Raw genomic sequence first — 26,345 nt, 5'->3', positions numbered from 1 at the left:
CAATCAATAAATATGTAACTCCTTAAGAATGTAGCGGAAACAGGACTTTATTTAGAATCGCTTACAGATATAAAAAGCCCCAAAGCCTTGTGTGCTGCGCAAWGACGCTGGCTCTCTAGAGCACACAAACATTCTTGGGGTGGAATCCTCCAGCAGAACATGCAGGCAAGCTACAACTCAGGCAAACAATCAACTAGCCACGTCCCCGTTCGTTTTTCAGAAGCTGGATCTTCAAAGAAAAAGCGCCGCATCTGTCTTTTCTTCTAGAATTGTCTGTTCTTGGTTCTAGGTGGACCCCCCCAGGTCTCTGCAGGGCATACCTTGCTCTGCGTCATTTGGTGACAGCAGAAATATGGCAAGTAAGGACAAGGGCAGAAGGACGTGGGCCRCGAGCCGCATGGCTCTGGGCGGCGCGAGGAGGGCGGCTCCAGCCCCACGCACGGGTGGGCACCGCCGCCGCGAGGCCAGGCCCGCCGCCTCCTCCGGTGCCCCCGGAGTGGGGACCTGCTCCCTCATCTCCAACCTCGAGGAGGTGGTCTGGGAGGGTTTCAGAYCTCGAGGAGATGGTCTGGGGTGGTTTCAGACCTCGAGGAGATGGTCTGGGAGGGTTTCAGACCTCAAGGAGATGGTCTGGGAGGGTTTCAGCACCGCACTACTACTACGCGTCTTCCCGCCCACTCCCAGAGCTCATCCCACGTGCCGTGCGCCACAGCACCTGCAGCTGAGGCAGGCCCAGGGTCACCCGCACGCACATCCAAACACAACAGCACATCCAAACACCATCCTCTCTCCAGCCATCCCCCTGCTTGGCCACGGGCTGGCAGTTCAGTTCCCCGGTCGCTGACTGGTTGCACCTCACACCTCTCTATACGATATGCCCAATTTACAACATAAATATCTTCACACTTTGCAAGTCCGAGGCAGGGGCCCACTGAAAGAAATAGCACAGATGTCTCAATTTGGATGAAATGTTTTCACATATCTGCTATGGTTGGACTCAAACAAGCTTAGCTTTTGGATAGGCTGCCTCGGAAAACCGAAATACATTAAACGCTGTCTTATTTCAAGACTCTATATATTCCTCCTGGCAAAAGGACAAATACAGAAAATGAAGCGCACGCTTCACTAGCTTTTCAACTAGTTCTAAAAATACCAATAGCAGTTTTGGCTGGTCCTATTTTTGAAATGCCATGAATGTTTTGAGTTGCTTAGATAAAATAATCACCTTTGAAACAACAACTGTCTGCTCGTATAACATGTAAGAAGTACTTGCTTTAACAACGGGAAAAATGACTTCGCGACGTCTGCACGGCATTCCTAGGGTTTAAAAAATCTGTTCTCTGGTCTTGCCGTTTTTATTCTTACAACAAAATAACAGCCTCGGCATCCTGCTTTTTAGAATAAAAGATCTACCTCTTTTGACTTTTTGAGCACTTGAAAATTTTGAAAGAGAAAAACTAAAAAATGCTGACCGTGTAATAGCTGGGTATTCATGGTGGGTGGAGAACATGAAAGGTTACAATATGGATCTGTGCCTACGCGTTTCTTTTCAACTTGAGCAGCATCCTCCTGCTTCTGCTAACTCGGCAATCATACAGCTGACAGATTTCTGGGTTTTCTAAATAATGCATGGGATTTTCTTTTAACATGTCAGTGCAAAAGTATCAATTCTGCCCCTGTGTCGTTTGTGATGCTGATTTTCCTTGACAGCATTCCATTAAACCAATGAGTTTTTTCCCTCCTGATGGTTCCTTAAATATTCCTCTGAGTGATGTATTTGTGGTTTTTTAAACAGATTGTGAAGGATGTTTGCATTTATGAGAAAACTGCATGGCAGGTATTGAAGGGAAAAGGGATAAAAAGATAACACTCTTCTTTTTTTTTTTTTTCTATGAAGATTTCTTTTTCTCTGATCCTCAAATACCAAAAACTAGTGTATTTTTCCCTTTCTTTTCTGCCTAACTTAGCTCTGTGTCTGGAAATTAAGCAACACGACTCTACATACAGAATAACATTTTGACTTCCTAAGGAAATACCACTGAAACACTTAGTACTGTTTGATATCTCTCTTGGGAAAGCAAAACACATTTATTAAATCATGCATGTTAACTCCAAAAGCTAACAGAAGGAAATAACTGCTTTATTCTTTGCATTGAGGTTCTGTACAAACAGGTACTGTCACGGACTACTATGCACTGATCCTTCTGTGCTTAGGCAAGCACATAACAGAGCATTCTTGAAAAGGCTTTCAAATATCCCCACTACTGTATTTTGCAATCATTCACATTCCTGTCCTATCACAGAAACAGAATGTTTGTACAAATTTCCTGCTACTAAAAAAAGGCAAAAATTTATATCACATAAATTTCAAATTTCCCTAGGCAATTATATGCTAATTTCCAGATTTCACCTAATATTAGTATTGCATGATGATGAAACAGATGATCTTTCTAACCACWTCGGGGCCACCAGAGAGGCTTTGTTTTATTTATCCTGTTTTTATGGAACAAAATTGGTTATATGTTTGGCCTTGGAGGAATCTCCACATGTACCCACCGTATCGGACTTCAGCTGCCAACTTCAAACGCTCCATCTTGTTCTTTTCTAAAGACACAGCATATGAAAAGCCACGTGGCTCCTGGCATGTTTTATGTATCATTCATTTCAGAATTACTACCTTAGCTAATGATAATCTCCGGAGTTAAAATAATCCCAGATGAGTGTATGGAGTGTCATCCGCAAACTGTCTCATCTCCAAGGGCTTATAACGAGTTTAAAAGAATCCAAAATGGAATTATGGCAGAATTACAGCCACTGGGAATTGGAGATTTCAGGGTGATGCAGTTCCTGCTGACAATCCTCTGCTTTCCAAAMCCTGTTTTCCCAACTATGTTATCCTCTACCTTGAACCCTTTTTCTCAGATCCTGCAAGAAGCTGGACACAGACACCAGTCCCCAGGGAACCACCACCACCCATCAGCTGGAATAAGGGGCCAGCGAGCCGACGGTGCAGGATTAAATAGGAGATTCCCAACTGCCAGCTGGGAAGTCGGTTTCTACACTTCATATGATGAGTAGGAAGGTGCAAGGGGGGAAAAMAAAATAAAAAAAAAACCTCATTCACTTTTGCAAAGGGAGAGAGGAGAAGGAAGMTATTAATGTTCAAATGTATAACAACATACTTCACAACCCTGTGAAGTTCTATTAGCATTAGTTCTATTAAGAAAGAGGCARAGTATATAATTTTATAGAGCTAGACTCTTTTATTTCCCCTCAATTCCAATATTTGCTCTAGTAAATTCTTTTCTTCTTGTTGGTTTGTTTGTTTGGTTTTATCACATACGTTGATTATTCCAGCACTAACCTCCATGTTCACGGATATTTTTGCCGTATCAGAAAAGGAGACAGGAGGTGATGGCAAAAGCACACCAGCTCTGTTAGGAGGCTGTACCGAACAAAAGTAGGAAAAGAAGTGGGACTCATACTCCCCAGTACGGGCACTTTGTTAGACACACCAGGAACGTCTAGTTCCATATCTGCCTATTGCTAGCGACAATAAAATTCATATTCTGTTATTCACATATTTGAGGTAGAAGCCCTCTGAGGAGTCATGTTCAGACACAGATTAGCGGTAGCGGTGATCCCAAATCAGAGGTCAGATTTTACACCTACCAATTTCTGGTTTCAGATATAGAATATCTTGAAAAATATCTTGAAAATATCTTGAAAAACATCTACTACCTATTACAGGCTCACACACATGGAAAGATACTGGAGAAGCGGCAGTTTAGGCACTACTAAAGAAACAAATGCAAGATGTTTCATGCTGACTACAACAGATACAGATGAGGATTCAAATGAAAATGACCAGAAGTTCTCACCACTTTTCTATGAYGTTATTAACCTGTAAACAATGACACATTTCTGAAAGATCGGGCAATAAAGTTTCAGGACCTAATTCTGATCAATTATGTTTTTAATTCAGAACAAGCAAGAGCAAAATAGACTATTGCACTCATCTATGAAAAAGGAGGTAGGTAACATCCCAAAGCGAAATATTTAGTGGTGCTGCATCTTAGGCTCTCCAAAGACAGTCACTATGCAACACTGCAGCTAAAAATACAACATTTTTATTTGCTCTTTTTAAGTAAACCTGCAATCCTCAAATTCTTTGATACAGTAAAAAGAAAAAAAAAAAAAAAAAGAAAATACAAGGCAAACAAAAAGCCCTCTGTTCTGTATAACTGTATTTTTGATTTGACAGCTACAATTATAATCATTCAGACATCTATTTCCCACAAACTCTCCACAGCCATAACCTTTAGTGATTAATTATAAAGTTCCAGGAGCAATAGTACACAGACTAATTTCCTAAAACAATAAAAGACAGAATTTCTCATTTGGAGCTAAATGAAACACGAGCAGGTTGTTATTCATGCTGAAATCTAGATGCAGAGTCATGTTGCAGCCATTACAGAAGCTATTAAACACAACCTCAAATCAAAGAAACTGTAGGTCTCTCTCCTAAAATAAAATGTTTTTCTCACTTATGAGGCTTCTGACTCCTTTGCTGTGTTTCTTTCTCCCCGCTTCTTGGTAAAAAAAAAATTCAAAATTCAATTTTCTTTCTCATTTCACATCCCCATTTTGTTTTTAATAGTCATTTAAATTGTAACAGTCTAGAGCAAAACAAACGTTTGGTAAAGCTTTCAAGCACACAGGATTATCCTGGCATTGTCTTCACAGTGAATCAAAGTTACTAAGTGTGTAGCAACACCTAAACAAAAGGCAGCTCCCTCCACTTTAGTCTAAAGTGAGTTATTTGCCAATTCCTCAATTATTCTGAATAGTAAAATGAGCTGTTCCTAGTTACATTTTTACAGTGCTATGAGTTTTGTTTCTTTTTGGACATATCCAGCCATCCTGCTTAATGACCTTTTAAAAAGGATCCTCCAAAGGGAGAGAGAAACCATACACTACAAAACTGATCTTAATGCTGGCATTGCAGGTATTAAAAAAGAAACGACGTGTTATTGGTGATCTTCATTAGTGGTAGTCCTTTTTTGTTAAGGTCTTATTATTCTGCTCACAAGCAATGTTGGCATTCACTCCAGGAAATTCACTATTCTACTGAACAGAAAAAGGGGAAAAAATGGGAAAAGATCTTTACACAACAGACACCATATCCTTATCCTTGGACCCACTGTAATTTCTGCTAAAATTAGTGAGAATTTCTCCAAATATTTAAATGGGTATTTCATCAGTTTTATAACTTACTGAATTGCTAGGATATAGAGAACTTCCATTCAATATGCACACCCTTGACATATTTCAGAAAGGCTTGCATGGTAGTCCCCCATAAAACTTGTCAACCAGGTAACTAGTTGACTAGAGATAATATTACTACTGCATTGCACATCCTCTCCATCAGAACTATAAAAGACCTGTAAAAGCAGGTAACATACCTAACCATAAACTGAAAACTTAGCAAGCTTTTGTAAAACTGTTCTAAAAAATACAAATATTAGCCCCATATTTTTTCTGTCTGAAGAGCCTTGCTTTCATATAGCAACTCAATCTTCAGTCATACTTTTTAGCTTCCACTGACACCTCATAGCTTCATTTTAAACTATATACAGACTAAAGAAGTTACACAAATTAAACAAGCTTTTCAGTGAATTCTGAATTCTTTTCTGAATTCAGTACGCACTAATTGATTAGGGTCTGAGGGGTGAAAAAGAAAGACACATTCTACATAATAGGAAGTTGGGGAAGGGCAACTGATGCATGAATTAGAAGCCAGATTTCTTCAATACAGATGAGTACACAAAATTAGCAATAGGCAATACCACTTTTGGAAAGACTGCTTTGTGCATAATTTGTCATGAATTCAAAGTTGTTCCTGTAGAAAATGAGCCTAAGACCTCCCAGCTGCTGCTTTATTGGTCTAATAAATTACCATTTTGACGGTACAAAGCATCTCCACTCTCGCCCATCCAAGCAACCAAAGGGCCAGAGCAGCTTTGGCCTTGGGGCGCGTGTGTGGCTTGCAGACGCGGGCAGTGGCAGCGCTGGTGACGAAAACAAGGCTGCCTTGGCTTCTAAAAGGGAAAGAGCCTACTGAAARAGAGGAGCTTAGTCAAAATAAAGGTAATTCTTGAAAGATCTGCCCTGATGGTTACTAACAACTGTCAGCCTTCTGAGGGAAAATGCCTCGTTTTCTAGATTCTCCACAGTATTTAAGTTAAGACCTTTTCTATACACCTGGAAAGATCTTCAGAATAAAAACAACAACAAAACATATTCTCTTCAAGGATCCATTTCTGCTTTGAACTCTGTGCCCTGCTCCTGTGCAGTTGGGACTCGGGACTTGGTTCAGGTCTCTATCTGTTTATGATAGCCCACATTGAGCATGGGTTCAGTGCCAGTGCCTCTGTCCTAAGGTTTTGCATCTAGGCAGCCTGTAGCAAATATTTATTATGATCCTGTTTCATCATCCTGGTTAGTAAGCATCCATTCAAGGAAAGAACAAAATACTGAAAAGCTAAGAGTAATTTAGCATTCCCTGCTTTACCTTTCTCCAGTGAACTGCGGTGAGTCATAATGAGCTCCAACAACCTGATGCTTTGGAAACTTTCCATAATCTACAGGGAATCTCCAAACTCAATGTTTTATCCCTAAGATAGAAGTCTTTTGTGACTTAGAATGTATTTAGAGAGCAGTTTAGAATGTCTTCACCAAGTGAAGTGATTTTGAGTCAATGAGCAGGGAGCAAAACTTACAAAAACAGAAGAGCACAAGAATTTGATACAGGATTTAGGTTTTGCTTCCCATGCCCAAAACAGATGTTAAGCCTGCCCTTCAGCTTGCACACAGAGCATTACTTACCTGCATTAGAATTGAGTTCCTCATTTTCTGATTCTGTTCCATTTTGACTTCCACTTCCATGAAGGCTACTCATCGCCATAAGTTTCATCTTCTGTAACTTCATAGCCTCTGCCATRGCAGCAGCTGTCAGACCTATATAAGTAAATTAAATATAAGTAAATTAAAATGTAGTATCATATGATATAACACAACACAGAAAAATATGAAAATCAGACAATTTCCTTTCACTGAGAATAACTATATCATATAAAGTCATACATTTCTATACCTTTCTGAATTACTAATTTTCACATCCTATGTTGCCACACATTCTTAAATTAAAATATTTTATTTTAAAAGCAGCTATGAACATGATATCTAGATTTGTTGCACTGCTCTTAGAGTAGGCTTCAAAAATAAAGGCAACTGCCTAAAATAAAGCAGACTTTAGGCAGAGGAGAAGGACATGACAAGTTTTCTCATACAAAGGTATAGAAACCGCAGCTACACTCTCCTGGAATCCAAAAGTACTGGTGCCAGACCACAAATATCTCCTCTTTCAAGCAGGCATTTCTTTTACAGCTCTGTTGCTCATGTGAAAAACTATATTGACTTCCTTTTAAGTATAAATTAAACACATATAAATAATAAGTTCAGACAACAGCATCATCAACTTTAGTGCAGACTTTACACACCACACGGAAGAGCACTGCACTCCAACAATAACCTTTTCTGACTTAAAAATAAAATTGCTCCAACATCCTTCAAAGTTCTTCTGCAAAAGCTACAGGTTTTTCATTAATCAAGTAAATATCAAATCCTGCTGTTATCGCTGCTACTTTCACAACATCTTTGGCCGACGTCACTAACACCTAATCCAGCACAGTACAGATCTTAAACGCTCACACTRTCCCAAGAACCAAGAACTAAACTTTCAGGAACAGATGAAATATTTTATAAACTCATCACCACTTCTTTTCCAGAGAAAGGAAGGAAGATTAAGTTAATTTCACATTATTTTCAGTAACTTCAAAAGAGAAGCATCAATACATGTCTTCTAAAGAATTTACTATTAGCAAGATTTTCAGGCACCTATGTGATTTGTTGGCCCACCTGAACTTCCAAATTTTGATCCTACTCCAAACGATTTTGAGTTTTGAGACACATTCATCATTAAAACTTCTTTTTCAGAACTTGTACTTGCTCACAGGCTCTCCTACTCTAACTTTATACTTCTGACACATTACAAAAAATACTTTTATATTAAAGGTTACTAAAGATAAACAGTTTGTATACGGAGGTTTTTGTCATAGTATTTTAGCACCAAATATGTACAGATGAGCCAGTGTCCCAATAATTTTCATCTGGCTCAGTATTTATACCTGCTGTTGATATTCAAAGTGACAAAAGAGAGAAGAATTTATTCATAAGGACATAAGCAGAGACTGGAAAGCAAGTTCAGACATCTGTTAATAAGCGAAAAGTAAAGACCGAGCATTAGACAGGGCCCTGAATAAAAACAGCGTCTTCTGTGCAGTTGTGTGAACCAGGCAGAAAGCGTGTGTGAAACCACCAGAACGGAACCAGCAGAGCTCCAGAACCACCACAGCGCAGCCTGCAGAAATTAAACACAATTATTGCCAGGCCTTTTGGAGCTCCCTCACCAGACACAGCTGCCGTGAGGACCACGGCCAAAACCCTGATGTATCTGATGTATCTGAGGTCGATGCTGTGCCATCTGCCACACCAACGTGACGCTACGCCAGCATTTAAAGCATGAAGTCAAGAAAGGAAAGGGTGTTCTAGCTAACGTGGAGAGCTACAGTTGAAACATCCTGAGTGTCCAGGCACAGGGGTGAGGCAAAGAGGGCCAATGCCACCTCCAAGCTGAACTTCAGTGAGGTCTTTATACTCCCTTTTAGCTCTTCTCCAGTCTATATCAGTTGTTGCTTGAGCTGGGATTGTGGGAGCCCCACAATCCGACTATAGGAGACACCCGAAATACACTGTATTAATTCCTCAAAATACCTGAAAGCTGATAAAACTGAGGTAAAATAAATGGTTTCAGCAGTGAGGGAGGGCAACAGACTGAAAYGATGGCAGAAAATGTCCAGCAAGTCACATATTGTCCTGATCTTCAAGGAAGGCTGTTGCAGAGGCACGGCTGGAGCTRGTATTTAAATCAACCTATAATAAAACTCTTCTCTATGACTGACTCARCTCTGGCTAGCTGTGGCACGGGGGGCTATTCTTCAACTGACTTATCTAAATATCTACAAAGAACTGAATCATTTTCATGATTACCAGCAAAAAAAAAAAGTCATATTGGAGTACCTGGCTTTGAAAATGTCCTAGGAAAATGCTGCTAAGTGTACGTCTATCCCTCTGCTTTCACCTATGAAGAGGAATCACGAGGAAAGCAGGCACGCTGGATTACAAACTTCAAAGCTTTTTCCCTCCATTTACACTTTAAATGCTCTTCCTTTAGCTATCTTCTCCCAGCTGTTATCAATCACCAAACACCCAGGAAATAAACTACATAACGCTGAATTTCAAACACACCCAGCCTTCACAACCCTTCAAAAACAAAGGGAAAAAAGAAAAAAAGAAAAAAAAAGAAAAAAAAAAAAAAAGAGCACTCTCTCTTCATTGTGTAATTTAGGTTTAGCCAGGGCCTAGGTACTCTCCCCTTCTGCCCAACACTACCGGACAACACAGTAATTTACCCTGGTACAAACCTTGCAGGAGGCAGAAACCGGTTCAGAAAGCAGAAGTGAGCTTCTGAAACCACATAAGCCTTAAATTTCAGTGTTAAATCAGGCCCGTCCCCATGTTAGGCAGCACCACGGCGCTCCGGGAATACCGGTCGCTGGCGGGATGCGGGAGATAGCGGGAGATAGCGGAGCGGCAGCGTGTCGGGGTCTGAGGAGCACATTCCCGGGCACCATCCATGCCGGSCCGCCCACACCAAGCTCCCTGGAGCGCCTCGGAGGGCCGGAGAGCTTTTCCCACCTATTAAGGCTAGAGGTTAACTGACTGCTCGGACCCCCCCTTACACACGCACAGACACCATCACTCCATGAAGCTGCAGGAAAGGCTTCAACCAAAGGGCATTTTGGCTGTTTGGTCCAAGGACAACAGCCCATGGTCTTTGGTACTGGGGCCAGTCTCAGGCCTTCAGTAAACGACAGCATTGGGACCGGCCAACACCTGCCTGGGGAGACCAGACACTCAGGCTCCATCACTTCATGGCACTGATGCACTCAGGGTGCCTTGAATATAAGTGAATCCCAACAAAAATTGGCTTTGCAATTGGTAAATTCATAACTACAAGGACCAAGTCAGTTCTCTGGGTACTTTAAGGTGACCCCTGCTATCTGCTAATCTTGCACCCAAACTACAGCTATTTTTTCAGGTTCCTAATTAGTTAGACTGTGTCCCTCCTTCGTATTAGTTTGAAAGCTTTTCTGTCAGAACTGTGAACAAGTAAATTAACAAAGGGAGAACTATGAGTAATCAAATCTTGAGGTTTGCAATTAATTAAATGAAACGGTGAGTCAGTGAACTGAAGAATGGTCTTATATTAAAACAAAGCATTTAATTAAATTAACCGTCAACACATTGCAATTAATAATATTCAAAAGAAAAAAAATGAAAACCGGTTTAGCCTTGCCATATTATTTCAGTTTAACAGTCAGGCATTRTGCATCAGCTTGTTTGTTATTTGCATTCAAAGCTGCTGTGGGTCAAGTATGATGTGCTAAAACAGGAATAATGAAACATCTGGCAGTATGAAATGTTAATGTGAGATACCATATTGCAAACAGTGAAAACAATTTCTAAACATCCAATAAATTAGGCCTTCGAATACTGAAAGGATGTGCTTTCTTCCCTATTTTCTTCAATAAGGATATTTAGAATAATAAACACACACTGCACTTCAAGGTTTCAGAATGCCTGCAAGAACTGTTTTCAGAGAGCATTACTAGAAAGCAAAGACTTCTCTGTAGCTGGAATGGATCATTTTAATTTAGCGATTATCAGAGGTAAAATCCATCTACTAACTTGAACAAGAGTTAAACTGAAATCTTGATTAGGAACTTGAATGCAGTCAAAGTGTTAGGAACATTTTGTGACATATCCAAACATGCAAGCTCCTTCCTTCCTTCCTCCTTTCCCTTCCTTCTCTTCCTTCCCTTCCCTTCTTCCACTCGTGTAAACCGACTCAGTCAGAAACCCTTTGCCAGCTCGGTTTGCAAGGGCTGCACGTGGACAACCTGCCACCGTTTCAGATAAGTCGGAAAAATCCATTACCGGAAGCACGGGAGAGAACCCAGCGTGGTCAATGACTGGCCACTGCAGGCCCGGGATGGGATTTCGGAGCAAGCACCGCAGCAGGGAGCTTTATCAGGGCTAAATTGCTTGAGGACCCCCCCCAAAGTCCTGGGAGCCCCTTTGGAGCCTCGGCTGAAATCCATGTTACACCATTTGACACTGCCAGGCTGAAATGTAGTCGATAGCCAAAGAACGTGCTACAATAGCTGAGCCTACTTCATCTGCTCTGACATCAGTGCTAGCTGTGCTGGTATTACAGCCACTTTCTCAAGAGGTGCATGTTTTATCTCTCGTTTTGCAACAGGGAAACCCCCCGACAACAGAGGGAATTTACAGTTAAAAAAATAAAAAAAAATAAAAAAAAAAATAATAAAAAAAAAGCAGATATACATAATATCCCACTAAATGGACAAAATGAAATCGAAAATAAAGATTAATTTGCTAAACTCCTTCACTTAATGAAACTTTGGAGACCACAGAGGATTTCTGTAGGTAAAACATCTCAGAAACTACCGTAAGCGCTACTGTGCCAAAAGAACATCACTAAGGGATATAAATTAAATATAAATACTAGGCATATTTGTCAGGAATTGCTGGGAATTAATCTTTCCCCGACGAGCTAAATTACCCTTCTTTTGCAATGAATTGWCATAGAGCCTTTACCTGGGAGACCTTGTTCTCTGCCTTTGTGCAGTCCCTGCATCTCCCCTGGCCACCGTCTGCAGCAGCTAGATAGGCACAGACCCGCAGGTCAGCCTCTTCATCACACGGCCCTGACACAACCACAGGTCAATCGATCCTCTATCATCAAGCAGACAGTTATGCTGGGGAAAAGGAGCATGCGATAATGTAATTTAAAGACTTTACCTAATGTTCAGGGAATSAGAATTACGGCTGCACAGACGCTTCTCATTTTCGGAAGAACGGATTGCAAAATCCCAGGAATTCTCTTCTCATACAGTGTACTTGCTCGACTTGTTTTAATTTTAAAATATAGCTTTGCACAGATCACAACATTAAAGGATTTACATGCCAAGGCCCCTGTCACTAAGTAAAATAAGGCAGTAACAGGCTGCCATTCTTCAGCTTTACAGATATTCAGGCAGTAGCAGAAGTCTTGATACTCACAAATTTGTAGACCCCTAAAATATGTGGAAAAGTTACTTTCCAGTTGGGATCTCTCCTGCTTTCACCCCACCTCTGTCCCAGTCTTGCATCATTTTGTGAGAGTTTTCATTCCAGGTCACTTGTTCTTCAACTTCTTTGTTTTGTGCTCATGTGCAGTGATGGTCATAAATTTTAATGCCTACATGTTAAAATGAACATATGTTCAAACAGATACCAGCAATACCAGCAGTCTATAGATATTTACAGACAGTTTCATTTAGAAAAAAACGTAGTCTATATCTTACRACAATTAAAATTGCAGGGAAAGAGAAGGGAAACAGAAACTACAGGACTACAAAGAGCTCTGAGAGGGTTACACTATTTTTTCCTTCATACTTACCGTGTGTCTCATGAGAATTGATTAATTTCGTGACATTTTCTGCTCTTTTTTACAATCTATGCCATGAGAATGATTTGTCAAGACTGTAATGCTTAATACTTTTAGTGTTCTGCACTGTAGTGACCTTTACCTTCTGTATATTTGATTGACTGACCATCCAACTTTTGATCTACAGGTTACAGAAGATGGAAGCGTAAGGAAGACAGACTTGGCCACTGAATTATTGTTGAAAACATCATACTTCATACAGATACGCTGGATGCTCTTGTAGGCCTGTTTCATGCAATTTTAATGATGCTATTTTAAAATTTTCAGCGTAAAATTCCTCAGACTAAATTCATTTGACACACTTAAAAGTGTGTCTTTGTACATAGATGGAATGATAAATGTRTTAATTGGGACTCAGTTTTCACTAGGGCAGAGACAAGTCACACTAATGCTCAGAATTGTCCAAATTCTCATACTATCGGCTTATGGTGGTGTTGCAAATGGACCAAAGATCGCAATTCTTTGAGATGAGGATTTTACAAACTAAAAACTAAACTAGAAACATGTTAAATTGCTTCCTCCATAGCAATACACCAAAACAAACACTACTTATAGGTGAAACTGTTAACTCCAAAGCACTGAACACTCAGGAGCCGCAGGACAGGTGATGTTACCTGCCCAGGAAGGGAAGCCARCCTTAGACCCCAACCTGCATGTGGAACATCAGTCTCCTGCTCCGCACCAAGGGCCACCAAGGGACACGCAGATGGTGGCCACGTCCAGTGGACCTGGCGGCTAGTTTTGGGATGTGTCCCACCTGGGCAAGTTCTCCCTTGCCCGGATCACACTTTAGACTCCCGGGCCCTGCTGGTAACAACTGCCTTGAACGGCCCCGGTCAAATCTTCTGGAAGGCTTCTTAAGTCCGTGTGTTTGCCTTTGATTTCCTAGAATACCTCAAGTTTCTTGAGAATCTATGATTATAATACAGTCCCTCATAATAGTCCTCATACTCAACTTAAATGTTCTGTCACGTATCTATCATGGTGCTAGTGCTCTTACCCAAAATTAGAATTAACTGGTATTAATTTTTTTCGCCATGTTTATTCCTCCCCTATTAAATTGATTTCTGCAGTTTTAAAGCCCTTCTCCATAAGCTGTAATGATGGGGAAATGGCTGAAGTTTTTGAAGATCCTTTTAGTTAAGTACGAGAAAGTCTGAAGGCTTATCTGGAGCTGGCACAAATCCCTGGTGTTTGTAAAATTAATTGGGCTGGAAGCCTCCCGAGAATATCGATATCTTTGTGAGTGATTTTAAGCTACTTCTTCCTTGTGATTGGAAAATACCATACAAGTATCTTTTTGTATCTGATGGCACAGCTCAGCTACGTCCCACTTATCTCCAATCACAATTTACAATCCTGGAAACACCCGATATTTTAAGTGAATACCGAGTCCCATGAATTCACTGTACTACAGTATTTCACACCAAACCTTAGTATTCTGTCAAGGTCCCTTGTTCTGAGCACAGCTGCCAGCGATGGGGTTTTTAAAGAGCTCCCCCAGTGCCACTGTTCAATCCGACCAAGTGCTCCTGAAAATCTTATTTTCCCGATTCCTTCACAACTCCTCCTGGAAGCTGAAGTGTTACAAGGAAGAAACGTTACCCTGATCTTTCCTGAACTGTTTGTTCCCCTGAAAGCAAGCAGGTATTAATATTAATTTCCTGTGATTACTCCCCAGCTACCAACAGCAGCAGCAAGGCTGCCACCTCTGATGGTTGTTTTCAAACCAAAAGCACTGCCATGATGAACTGTTTCCAAACAGATACCAGGCTGTGTTAATGCTCAAAATAAGGACAAGAGGTGGCTGCAACGGAGCCCTTGCACACTTCCCCAAAAGGCTTCCAGCCAATCCAGGCTCCAAAGATGCAAGTTCCAAAGCAGCATCACTTTGGAATATCAAGTCATGGAATAGTCTTCAGAGACCTACAAGGACATTCCGAATCTGGCTGYTGAATGGGACTGAAACACTAGAGCTTTCAGATCACTTGGAATACTATGGCCAATTCACAGGGAAAGCATTTGGGGCACATCCCGCATCTCCTCCTTGTAGGAACCAAGGACAAAGAGTGGGATTCCTGGAAAGGAGCAGGCARTGTAAGAAAAGGAGAGGAGAGAGGGAGAAAAAGAGATGCCAAGAACAGGATTCTCCTCTGGGGTATAAATTAATGACCAGTGATCTCACAAGCAAACGACGCATGGGACAGACCTACAGATGAATGTGTACCTTCAATCTAGCGTTTTGTGCTTCTCRTTGTCCTGATTTGCCTATTGCTACTGTGATATAGATTTGCTGAAACTTATTCATGCACAATTACCTATAAAATAATGCAGAAGACAAATAATTTAGTCCCAATTGGGTAGTACCTTCTTTGTTTACAGAGTTATGCCAAAATAGCTATTTTCACTCTATGCTGTGGAACATAAAGAGCGTTTTTAAAGTTGACAAACTCACAGGGAGCTTATTTTCTTGTTCTAGTTTGTGAATAAAAATTGCACATAGAAGATGAAATGCATCATTTTGTTTAAATCTTAAAAGATGTGTCTCTACTCATTGGTCAAGCTAAATTAACTTGCAGCCTCCAAGCCAAATGCAGGCTCTAGAAGGACAGGCATAATCTAGCCACTGAGCTGAAACACTCAATAATGTAAAATTAAGCAAATATTCTCTTTGCCCTTGCAGATCTTTAGAGATAAACTCTAGTGATCTTTGCTCACGAGTCTGCATCAGCACAGCAGGTCCATTTGCTTATAAAACTACATCACTAAATATTTTTGGCTTAMCTACTGTTCAACAATTCCAATAATCAAAATTCAAACCTTAAAATGCCAAATGTTTATTAAAGTCACTTTTCCACATTCATCATTATGTAACAAGCCACTCCTTGCAAGCGTTCCCTTTAAAACCATGGTACTTGCTCCTCAGTCTCTCCTTAGCATTAAGATTGTCATCTTTAATATGATTTGCCACCTTTTTCAGGAAAGCAATGCAGAATTTCTGAGCACTCACTTTGCACGTGAAGAGACTGAAGTTTCCTCTCTGACCACTGCAGGCTCCATCATGGGCAGCACAATTTTACTTCACTGTGAAGAAGAGCTAAAGAGCAATGCAGCACTAAATGTATAGACAGACCATTTTTATTTCTTCATGCCATCTTGGGGATTAGCATCCAAAACTGTAAAAATAACTATTATTCTCAATGAGTATAAGCTCACTGCTGTACATCTCCGGATCTGTGGCCACCCCTGAGACTGTACTACAAGTTCARTCAAGAATCAYAAAGTTCCTGCTCAAAASACCACAAAAATCAGTCCTCGAGTTAGAGAAGCACATTTAAAGCGCCAGGAGAGTAACTCGGAGAATATCACCCTTGGTGTTAACGCCATTCCCCATCCTACTTCAAAAGAACAGCACTAAGAATACAGTTTCAAAGCCATAAAGGACACGATACGCCGAAGGTATAATCCACACACCCATATTCTGTTGGATTCTGTTGGACTAAAATGAAATACTCTTAACATTTAACAAATTCAGGTAGAAAATTTTCATTACGGATTATTTCCTAAAATACACCACAAAGAGAGCTGTGAACATCTTAAATTCATTTGGAAGGATCAAATGATTGATTGCCAGTGATTGCAGTSAGAGCTGAGAAATTTAAGCCACCTTTAACTATCACATTGATACATGARTATTGTATATTACTATAAACACATCTGGGTAATATTCAAACTGTTTGCATTAAGCTCAGATTTCAACTTAGTTCAGGATAGATTCTAGTTAAATAATATGCTATGAATCTTTTAATTTAATAGTTTATTAAAAAGATWCATTTTGCTTTTCCCATAGGTACTGTTTTTATAAATAATGTTTTTGGCAATCAGTTGCTCAGTCCTTTAATTCAGACTCTTAACGCAGTCACACTGCACTGATGACAATGGGTTTAATAGCAAAGTTATTATGAATCAATTAACAACCGACGAGTCTTCAAATCAATACACTATGTAAATACAAATCTTTCTGTAATTTTATTTGTATATATATGACGTGTTAGGTATTTTTAATAGAATTACTCATTCACTTCACCTGAATGAGCAGTGAAATGGGGACATTTCGGCTGCCCTGATCAGYAGGAATTTACAGATGCCTGAGGAATATTTTAAAATTGTGTTTAGGAAATAAAGGACATAATATCCACAATCCCATCTGTCCCCATTTCCTTCAAAACCCCCCTAAAGTTCTCGTACTTGAGAAGAAAATCAACCTTTTTGTTGATTAATCGCTAAGCAGCTTTGACTGGCGGAGAGAAAATTGTATTACAAGCGAACAGCTACCTGTTATCAAATTACAAGGCATTTTCATCAAAGGACCACAAAAAGCAGCACATTGACCAGTTAACATGTTTCCCCTGACCTGGGGGGATTTTTCCAGTTAACAGCTCCTGAAGAATGCTTCCTTTTGATTCCTGTCTCCGACACAAAAATGATTGTCCCATTTAACCCGCGTTCTATCACATACATCAGAGAATCCTATTTACTCACACACTACGGGAACATTAAAACACAATAGTGGGATTGTCTCTGGAAGAAAATTTTAAAGATTGGCTTTTTTTTTTCTTTTTTTTTCTAAAAAGGGGAGTGAGATCAAAAGCGAACTTTAATAGATGTTTGACTAAGGTCATACTCCTAGGAAATGGAACACTGAAGATGAAAGGGAACAAATAGATTTGGCTTTTGATCTCAGCCAAATGCATTTGGCATTGTTTAGCTTTATAAAATACTTCAACTTTAGGCGATATCGTGACTAAAAKGAATCGGTGCAAGTCCTAAAGGTTTCCATAGTTCAGTACTACTTCAACATGTGCTGAAGTTGGGAAAAACTTCTCCTTTCTGAAGTATTTCGCTAGATTTTTCTCAACGGAATGAAGACTGGTTAAAGCTGCCTATTATCTAAGGCCAGAAAAGATTTAAACTTGGATTTTCCTCATCATCATAAACAAATCTAAGATTAGGTATCCACCAGTGATGTAAATCAGGACCACTGAAATCGCTAGTAAGAACTTTTAGTGGAAAGTGTAGGTTATTGAGAAAAATGAGGCCAGAGAAAAGCCACTGGGTTATTCAGATATAACAAAGCACTGAGCTCACATCTGTTTCATCTCTTTAATCCTTCTAAAATATGGTGAAATTTGGAAACTGAACTGTAATAAGGTAGACATGGATTGCAACTGGCAAATTATTTCTCTCAAACTCTTCAGTGATAATGGCGATCTCTGACAAGAAAAGTCAGTTAATTAGAAAAAGCTAATAGAAATTAGAGCAATACGCTTAAACTATATGCTCTAATAGAAAATATTAATTACCTTTACACAATAAAAACACTGTGAAAACTGTAAAACACTTCCTAGGCTACACAGAGAAGTTTAAAGAGTTTCAYCAGATCCCTGTTAAAGGGCAGGGAGAGCAGGCCCTTCCCCGCTGAGCTCCTGCTCACAAGATTTGATAAGGATTAAATTAAAGATAGCAATTCACAATGAAAACATCACGATCACTGAGCTAGAAGTAAACTGCTTAAAGATATATCATGATTCTTTCCACATACCTGTGCTGCTTGAAATGTTTAAATTAAATAATCAGGTAGCAGTGAATGTATCCGATATACATAGGAATGGCATCGTAAGGATTCCGTGTTGAGGTAAACACGTCTCCTCATGCTCATGTTAACAGGCAGCCCTCATCTTCTAAGCAGAGAATCCCCAACAAAGGGAACTATGGAGGAGTAGAATGATTTATCTTTCAAGTCACTGGTGGGTTCTTTGTTTTCTTAGATATTATCGTAACAGTAAACTGAGAGCTCTGTGTTCACTGAGTAACGTCAAAATTCTCTTATCCTGCTGTTCTTACTATGGAAAATCATGTAATACATACAGTGCAATAAATTTTCACAGCAGTTTACAAAGCAAAGTGCCCTGATAAGAAAGTGTAGGCTTTGAGTGGAAGAAAGAGTAGGTTGAAATGTAAAAACTAAAAAAAAAAAAAATAAAAAATAGAGAGATTTTTTTCTTCCAACTACTCAATATCAATAATTAATAACAGCACAATTCTCAATGGCCTCCTCCAGCTGAGGTCTCCTCTAGTTGCATTCATTTACTTAATGAACCCTTCGGAGTCAGTGAGATTATTCTGTGCTCGGAGCACACCCGTAATAGCAGGGACTGTGGGCACCTCTGCAGAACCAGGTGCTCCCCGACGCGTCCTCGCCAACGGCACCATCAGTAACAACTAAGTCACTCAAGGGCACAGCTGAGGAATTTAGTTGAGGGACCCTCTCTCCTCCTCTGCCCAGAGCTGGTAGCTTTATCACATAGCTAAAAACACCGCAATATAATTTACATTTTATACTGTAATGTAATTATACTGTACTATAATATTGTTTCTGTGTTACTCAGACATTGGGCCGTAGGAACTGTACAGAAATTATATAGAAAGGAGGAACTGCCCGATAACAGCTAAAAATATATATTATATTATATTACATTACATTACATTACATTACATTATATTCCACTGATAAAGAGCTGAGAAATTCTGAAGATGTAAAGTCATGTATTTATCATCATCAACAGAGAGGTATGTGACCACAAACCCTATGAGTAACCCTGGGAAGGAAGAGTTTTCCCATAGACTTCTCCACTCAGCACAATGCCTTTCTCAAGGGCCACTTAAAACAAACACACAACAAGGCACAAAAGAAGCCCAAGCAATTCTGCTCTCCGACATCCAACCACAAACCCAACCACACGGAGCAGTAATTCATTCATTCATCCATTYGCTCTTTACACTGTTTATCTCTTAACAAGGGAAAACAGCAGAGGCATTTCTCCCTTCAAAAAGATAACCTGGTTTATCATTCCTTTCCGTATTATTTATTTCTTTACCTACCACATTTCTGCTACTGAAGCAATACACAAGATTTACTGAACCCACCTGGAGACTGAAGATCTCTGCAGACTAGAAAACCCAATAAAATCGGATGTGATCCCCACACCTGCACTCGGCAATATTTTAACCACATAGTTCTCAAATACTACAAGCTTATACCCCCTTTTATGCACCAGGCGCAGCTGCAAGGCCCTGCCATCGGGCACAGCCAAAGCTTTGTTTTGCATCTCAGCACCTCGCTGCTTTCTGTTCACAGCCACAGAAAATTCACAACTCCAGCCATCTCGGAACCTCGTCACTCATATTCTATGCAACTGCAGGTATAATGTATTAAAATATGGGCGTAAGGGAAGGCCCTGCCTTAGGGACACTGCCTGTCGAGCTCCCCCTGTGCTGCTCTGCTCCTCTTCTGCAGCACGAGGCACCCACACGTCCTGCTCTCGTACTCTCGCTGCCCGGCAGATAAAACCTGCCCCTTCATCTCCACACTTCCAGAAGAAGCCATAGGCCAAGCTGCACATTAAACTTGGAAATTTTTTTATTCCTTAAACATCTGAAGAACCTTGCATTCAAAAAGACTTATTCTATGTACGACATAATTTTTGCAATGAATGGCATAAAAATACAGGATCTAAACTAATCAGTATAATATTGTAGAAACATTTTGGATATATAACAAACCATGTTGATCTGATAAGTCTTGTAACTGTTCTGCTGACCAGCCCCAAATTTTCAAGATATCTGCCTTTAAAATTAAAATACCTGCTTTTAACATAAAAAGTCATCGCTTTGATCATTCCAATGAGAATCTCATACCAGGGTAGACAGAAATGTACTGTGCCCCTGTTGTATTTGCATTGGGTAGCATAATAGACAAAAATACTTACTTAAAATAGGATAACTATCTCCATGATTAAAATACCTCTTGGAACTGTTCCCTCTTAAAAATGTATAGACTAGTAAAATATACCATGTTATATCCTGCTTATTTACCATTGGAAGAAATCGTGATGCTGAACACAATTGTTCTATGCCTGTCTAGGTAGAGACTGCATCTGATCTGGGGAACATTTCAGACTCTGCAGCACTCAAAATTGCAGTAATGAGATATAACTGTATTTAAGGCACCCCAAAGGGGATTCAAGAAGAGTATATACCATGGATAAAAGCAGATGTACTTCTATATGCATACTAAGAGGAGCAGATAAGGGGAGCAGATTTTGTTCTATTACATCTGCAACTGGTATCCAGATTTACTCAAATGGCATTATTTTAATTTTGCCCAGAGTTGTAAATGTTTCTTTCTTGAACAAAAATATCTGGTTTCTAGCGCTATGCGCAGAAAACAAACTCTGTCCAGGAAATGATTTTTTTTCCTTTCCTGAAAGAGCTCATAATACAATGAGCAAAACATCCCCAATAATGAGATGAAACGATACTGTAAACCACAGCAGAAATAACAAATCCATTATGAATAACTCCCACCAGAACTCTTGGAAACCGGACAACTTACTGTCTGCTCTTATTTTATTTAGGCAAAACAGAAAAATGAGAGGGAGATCCTTCTGACTGGATTTCAATTGCCTTTACTCATAACTTCCAGTTTCATTCCCTCACAGATGACTAATTGTTGTCTTCCGTTCTTGTCTTTCCTATTTGGCCAAGGTGAACAGAAGGCAAAGATGTCTATTGTCCCTCGACACATTAAGATTCATTATGGAGAAAAATAAATGAGAACTATTTCATCTTCAGAGCACTATCCTAAGACATTAACATCTAATAACAATATTAAAGTCACATTACAGGTCTTTAATCTGTGGCAGTAATAATGCTGTCTACTTTAATAAAAACAAGCGTTCAAATAAATATTTTGGCTACCCACTTTTAAGAGTTTGCAAACGACATTAACACCAGCTTAGAGAGATTTCAGGAGGGGAGTTTTGAGAGGGCACTACTACTGCAGCTGGAACAACCCCCTTTCCTTCTCCTCRATGGCCCATATTCTCCTAGAGAGAAATGGAAATTGCTCCATCAAGATCTCTTTYAAAAGATTAAAAATAAAAGTAACTAAGTAAATAACCTTAACCAAAGCTCGAGAATTGTGCAAAACTTAACTGCAGCACCACGAGCAAATCACTCACTCCAGAGATATTTCTTAACAATTTTGGGGGGAATTCTACTATGGGGACCAACGGTAAGAAAGAGTTTTGTATGCAGTTTAGCAAATTGCAACACAACGATTCTTATTTATCCAGGAAATGAATCTTTGAAGTAAGAGCCTTTTGCATAGGAGATTTCTCGCCAGGCTGGCACTGATTATTTGTTACTAAGTTATCTGGCATGATTAGAGCTACCTTGGATATACCAGCATGTTTCGTAATATAAATGTACTCACCAGTAAAATATAAGTTCATAAATAACCTTTATAGCTGTAAGAGCTGACCTTTTAATTGGCTAAGGACTTGGAAATTTTACCATATCAAGTTCTTGCTGAATTACATTTACAAAATTCAGTGTTAGCTTGAAAGTTTGGGGATCTCTAAGTCCGACAGTAACACATTAATTGGCAATCCTGCAGGACAAGTACTAGCCAATGAGGTGTTCATTAATTAAACCATTTATGAAAACTAAGATATAAATTTAAAAAAACCCAAAACATATTTATACTGTTGGCTTCACATAACACAGCTGGCATTTCAGACTGCAAGGTAGTCTGTCTGTTTTTAGCTGCCTAATGACATGCCCTAGCCAGTAAGATGTTGGTGCCTGCCTTTTTTTCCAGCAATTCCTGGATTGAAACTCCTGAAAATGCTCAAGTCATGTCTAACTTTGCTACAACTTGTTTCTTCAGCAAGGCCATTAAGTGATATAAATGATATTTAGCAGGTGGGGACGCATTCTTTCATTATCACTCTTTCACGATGGAAAAAGGAATTTTCTATCAGATTTWAAAAGGCAAGAGTAATGATACCCAAAAGAATGTGAAACAGTGCAAAAAAATATATCAATTGTTACAGTTGGGAAAATGAAACACAAAAATATGATAAAGAATAACCACAATCAGCACATAATTTATTGATTGCCCTTTCTCAAATGAAGGACCATCAGCTAGTTTAAAATTACGTACTAAAATAACAGCAGAGAGAGATAAAAATTATGAGGGTCATGCAAGGGGAAAAAGATGTATTTTCAGCAAAGATTTTTAAATGAGATGGAGAGTCAATGAGGCAGAGAAATATAGGCAAGACCTTCCACGCTAGAAAGAAYTGCAGAAAAGACAACTCTTTTTAGCAGCAGTGTGAAACGCTGAGAAGCAGCATGGGGAAGAGAACGGAAAAAAACAAGTAGACAGTCTTGAAATAAACTGCTGTAATCCTGCTTTGTAGAATGTGTATTAATTACATTAGCATAATGCAAGTTGTCTGAAAGGCCAGACAAACTGGGTAGAAGAAAATAAATGACTTACTAAAAATGTGCTAAGTGCCAAACTCAAAACAAGTTACGTGACTGTAAACACAAGTTTTAACCGCGTATAAATCATGAGCTTCAATGATCTACATCTCTCCTGAAAATACAGGCTTTAAATCCTCCCCTTGACAAGTCCCGGGYGCCTCTTCCACTGCTTGTAGCACCTCCTAAGGACACCTGAGGAGTCTTAGAGTCAAGCGCTGAGCCCCTTGGCCAACAAGTTACTACAAGGGAGAACTCACTTTGCCCAAGGACAGTCAACCACAGCAGCCTGGTTGATTTTAATGCCCCAGACCACAAGCCACAGCGTTTGGGAAGGGTTCAGGCAGAGCTTGGGGGAGCCTCCTCATTCAACTCTCCATCTGAAGGTGCACATGTCAGGGCTCTGCACCTCTCCAGCAGGACACGGTCCTTCCTATGTAGACCCCACACTTGGTTCAACTGTAAAGTGAAATACTAAAGGGCTAAGAAAACTGCCAGGGCACATACACTCACAAAGTATTTAATCAACTAATGCGCCACCTTTCATAAAGACAACCTCGTGGTTCTGTGTTTGAAGAGTAGGCAATAGAAATACTAACACACACATTTTCCCAGGATCTCTTAAATGTTTTCCCTCCTGAAATATCAAATATGGCCATTGATAGGACAAGGGGCAATGGGTGCAAGTTGAAACCCAGGCAGCTCCATCTCCATGTGAGGAAGAACTTCTTTGCTGTGAGGGTGCCAGAGCCCTGGCMCAGGCTGCCCAGGGAGGCTGKGGAGGCTCCTGCTCTGGAGATCTCCCAAACCCCSCTGGATGTGAGCGGGTGCCCCRAGCTCTGGGTGTCCCTGCTGGAGCAGGAGCAGGAGGTTGGACTGTATGATATCTAGAGGTCCCCTCCAACCTCAACCATTCTGTGATTCTATAATTAAATAAAAAATAGCAATTGTTTCAAGCACCACTTGACTCAAAGTAAAGATTTTGCATATAGACCAAGGTGTTCTAGGGCCCAACAGCACGCTCAGCTCCCCAAAATAACCCACGGCAAGAGCATAACAAGCCAGGTCAAAAACCAGAACTGAAAACGGGCAAAGCTTCCACCCGAAGAACTGAGGAGAACATTTTAAATAAGGAGCGAGGGCATTTATGTAGGAAAAGAGAAAAGCCTTGGTTTTGCCAGCCAAATTACCAAACCAGCTACAAAACAAGGCATGATGCAAGGTACCTTACCACATCTCGAGCATGATGACAACATACTTTTGTTCTAAAAATCAACCACCTCCTCCCTAACCCAGGAAAACTGCAATCTGTTGAAGAACATTTGGGAAAGAATAAAGTATCTGTAACAGAGTGACCATTACAGTCCTGGTCTTCATCTCTGGCACCAGTTTTAACCCCATCCTAACAGTGCAAGCACACACTATAAACTTTGCTCTCTGTTCTCTTACTTAGCTCCTCGCAGCTCAGCCTTGCTCTACACAGAATAACACAAACATTTCCACGATAACCTGGGCTGTCGTTGCTGGCAGTTGCTCTCTGACAGCTCACTGTCCAGCAGGCATGTTATTCATTTTATTTCTGTGCAATCACCGAGGGCCCAAAAGGAACTTTTCAAGCACATGGATGCAAACAAATGCTTCAGGAGATGGTGGAAGTCAACACTACCTTCCTCTTCTTAATAACCAATACCATACATTCCTTAATTCAAGTATTAGCATTTATACAATAAAATAGATCTGTTTTTTTCACGTACCTAGGTTAAAGTATGATTACAGGGCACCCACTCCTCCTTACTACCACATCCCTAAATCAAATGCTAAGAACACACATTGCCAGCTGAGCAAAGAGTTAGTAACAAAACTGAAAAATTGGCAGTACTTAAATTACTTAAACACAGCTTGAGTTCCCTAGTGAGAGACTGACATGATTGTTCAAGAGCAAATCAAAATAATTATCAGAGGGTATTATCCTGGGATCAAATAGGAGGAGATATAATAAAACACATCTTATATAGTTTATATAGAGAGAGGAATGTAGGCAGGCATATAACTATGTCTGTGTATTTGTGGCTGAGTGTATCTAGGTATGAAATATGTATATTCATACAAAAAAAATTTTTGTATATTCATACAAAAATGTAATTTTTTTGATTATTTGTGTTAAGATGAAGAAAACAGAACAGAAAGAAAAATGAATTTCAATATAGCTGAGGTCAAAAGAGCCCCACTGATTTCATGATCACAGTGTGGTGCCTCAGGTCAAGAGCTCCAAACTTTAAAATTTATTTGTGTAACAGAGAAAGAATAGAAGTGAATCCCAGGTGCRCTGGTGCCCTCGGAAGCTGAGGCAACAGATAGACCGGTTTGTGGCCCGCATCCTCTCCCGCCAGTGTGTTTGAGCCAGAACTTAGGCCAGGGTTCACGGAAGCTCCTTCCAGCACCTGGTTGTGGAAGGGAGCGGGATGAGGCGCGAGTGCCTCCCGCCCGGCCGCGGCTCCGGCCGGCCGAGCGACACAGCGCACGGCCGTCGCAGCCTCAAGATTTCCTGTTRCATCTTTAATTGTGGGCATTTAGCAGACTGCCTCTTGTTATTAAGATACTGCTGACTTTTATTGTCAATGTGGCCACAGGACAAGGCTAATAATTACTAGCACCAGAAACAGCTTGTGGTTTTATATTACATTGAGGTAAATTACACTGGAATTAGAGTGGATTACTTTTATCAAATGGGGAATAAGCTGTTAATTAACTCCCCGCTGTAGCAATCTTTTTCTGAGCTTGCAACTGTTATTAGCTCTAGATTAAACTGTTGAATTAATTTCCCACTTACTTACTATTTCAAGAGTTTTTAATTTACCTGGCAGCAGTTTTAATGGGAAATTGTATTAGTGAGCATAAATTGTTTTTGGGAAGGGTAAACAGTTTGTGATAATGTTTATTAAGTCGTTTTGTTTGAGCAAAAATATAATTGCAGTTTTAATTAGTGCATGGTTGTCGGAGTATTAGGCCCGAGATTACATTATGGCATTCTGAGAAAACAATTGCCCAGGTAATCCCAGCATTTAGAACCAAAGGCAAACAGCAAAGCAGTGTCAGCACTGCCACGGTCCGTGTGTGTACATGTGCACATGTGCACGTGCATTTTGGGGAAAGGGAAAGGAGAATTAGGTCAGAAAGAGGACCAAGTCACTGCCTT

General features: G+C 40.1%; 1 protein-coding gene across 1 annotated transcript in view; it reads right to left on the bottom strand.

The window, feature by feature from the left end:
- Positions 1-26,345, bottom strand: part of DACH2 (dachshund family transcription factor 2) — a 126,776-nt gene that overhangs the window by 79,823 nt on the left and 20,608 nt on the right. Inside the window, exon 2 of the mRNA XM_026036010.1 lies at positions 6,889-7,020. Coding sequence (XP_025891795.1) covers positions 6,889-7,003 — 115 coding nt within the window. The 5' untranslated portion in view covers positions 7,004-7,020. The remainder of the gene's footprint in view (positions 1-6,888; positions 7,021-26,345) is intronic.

The sequence above is a fragment of the Nothoprocta perdicaria genome, unplaced genomic scaffold (assembly GCF_003342845.1).
Source record: "Nothoprocta perdicaria isolate Ctin4 unplaced genomic scaffold, notPer1 scaffold_17, whole genome shotgun sequence".
NCBI lineage: Eukaryota > Metazoa > Chordata > Aves > Tinamiformes > Tinamidae > Nothoprocta > Nothoprocta perdicaria.
The sequence above is the reverse complement of the archived record's forward strand: the minus strand, read 5'-3'. Positions and strand labels throughout refer to the sequence as shown.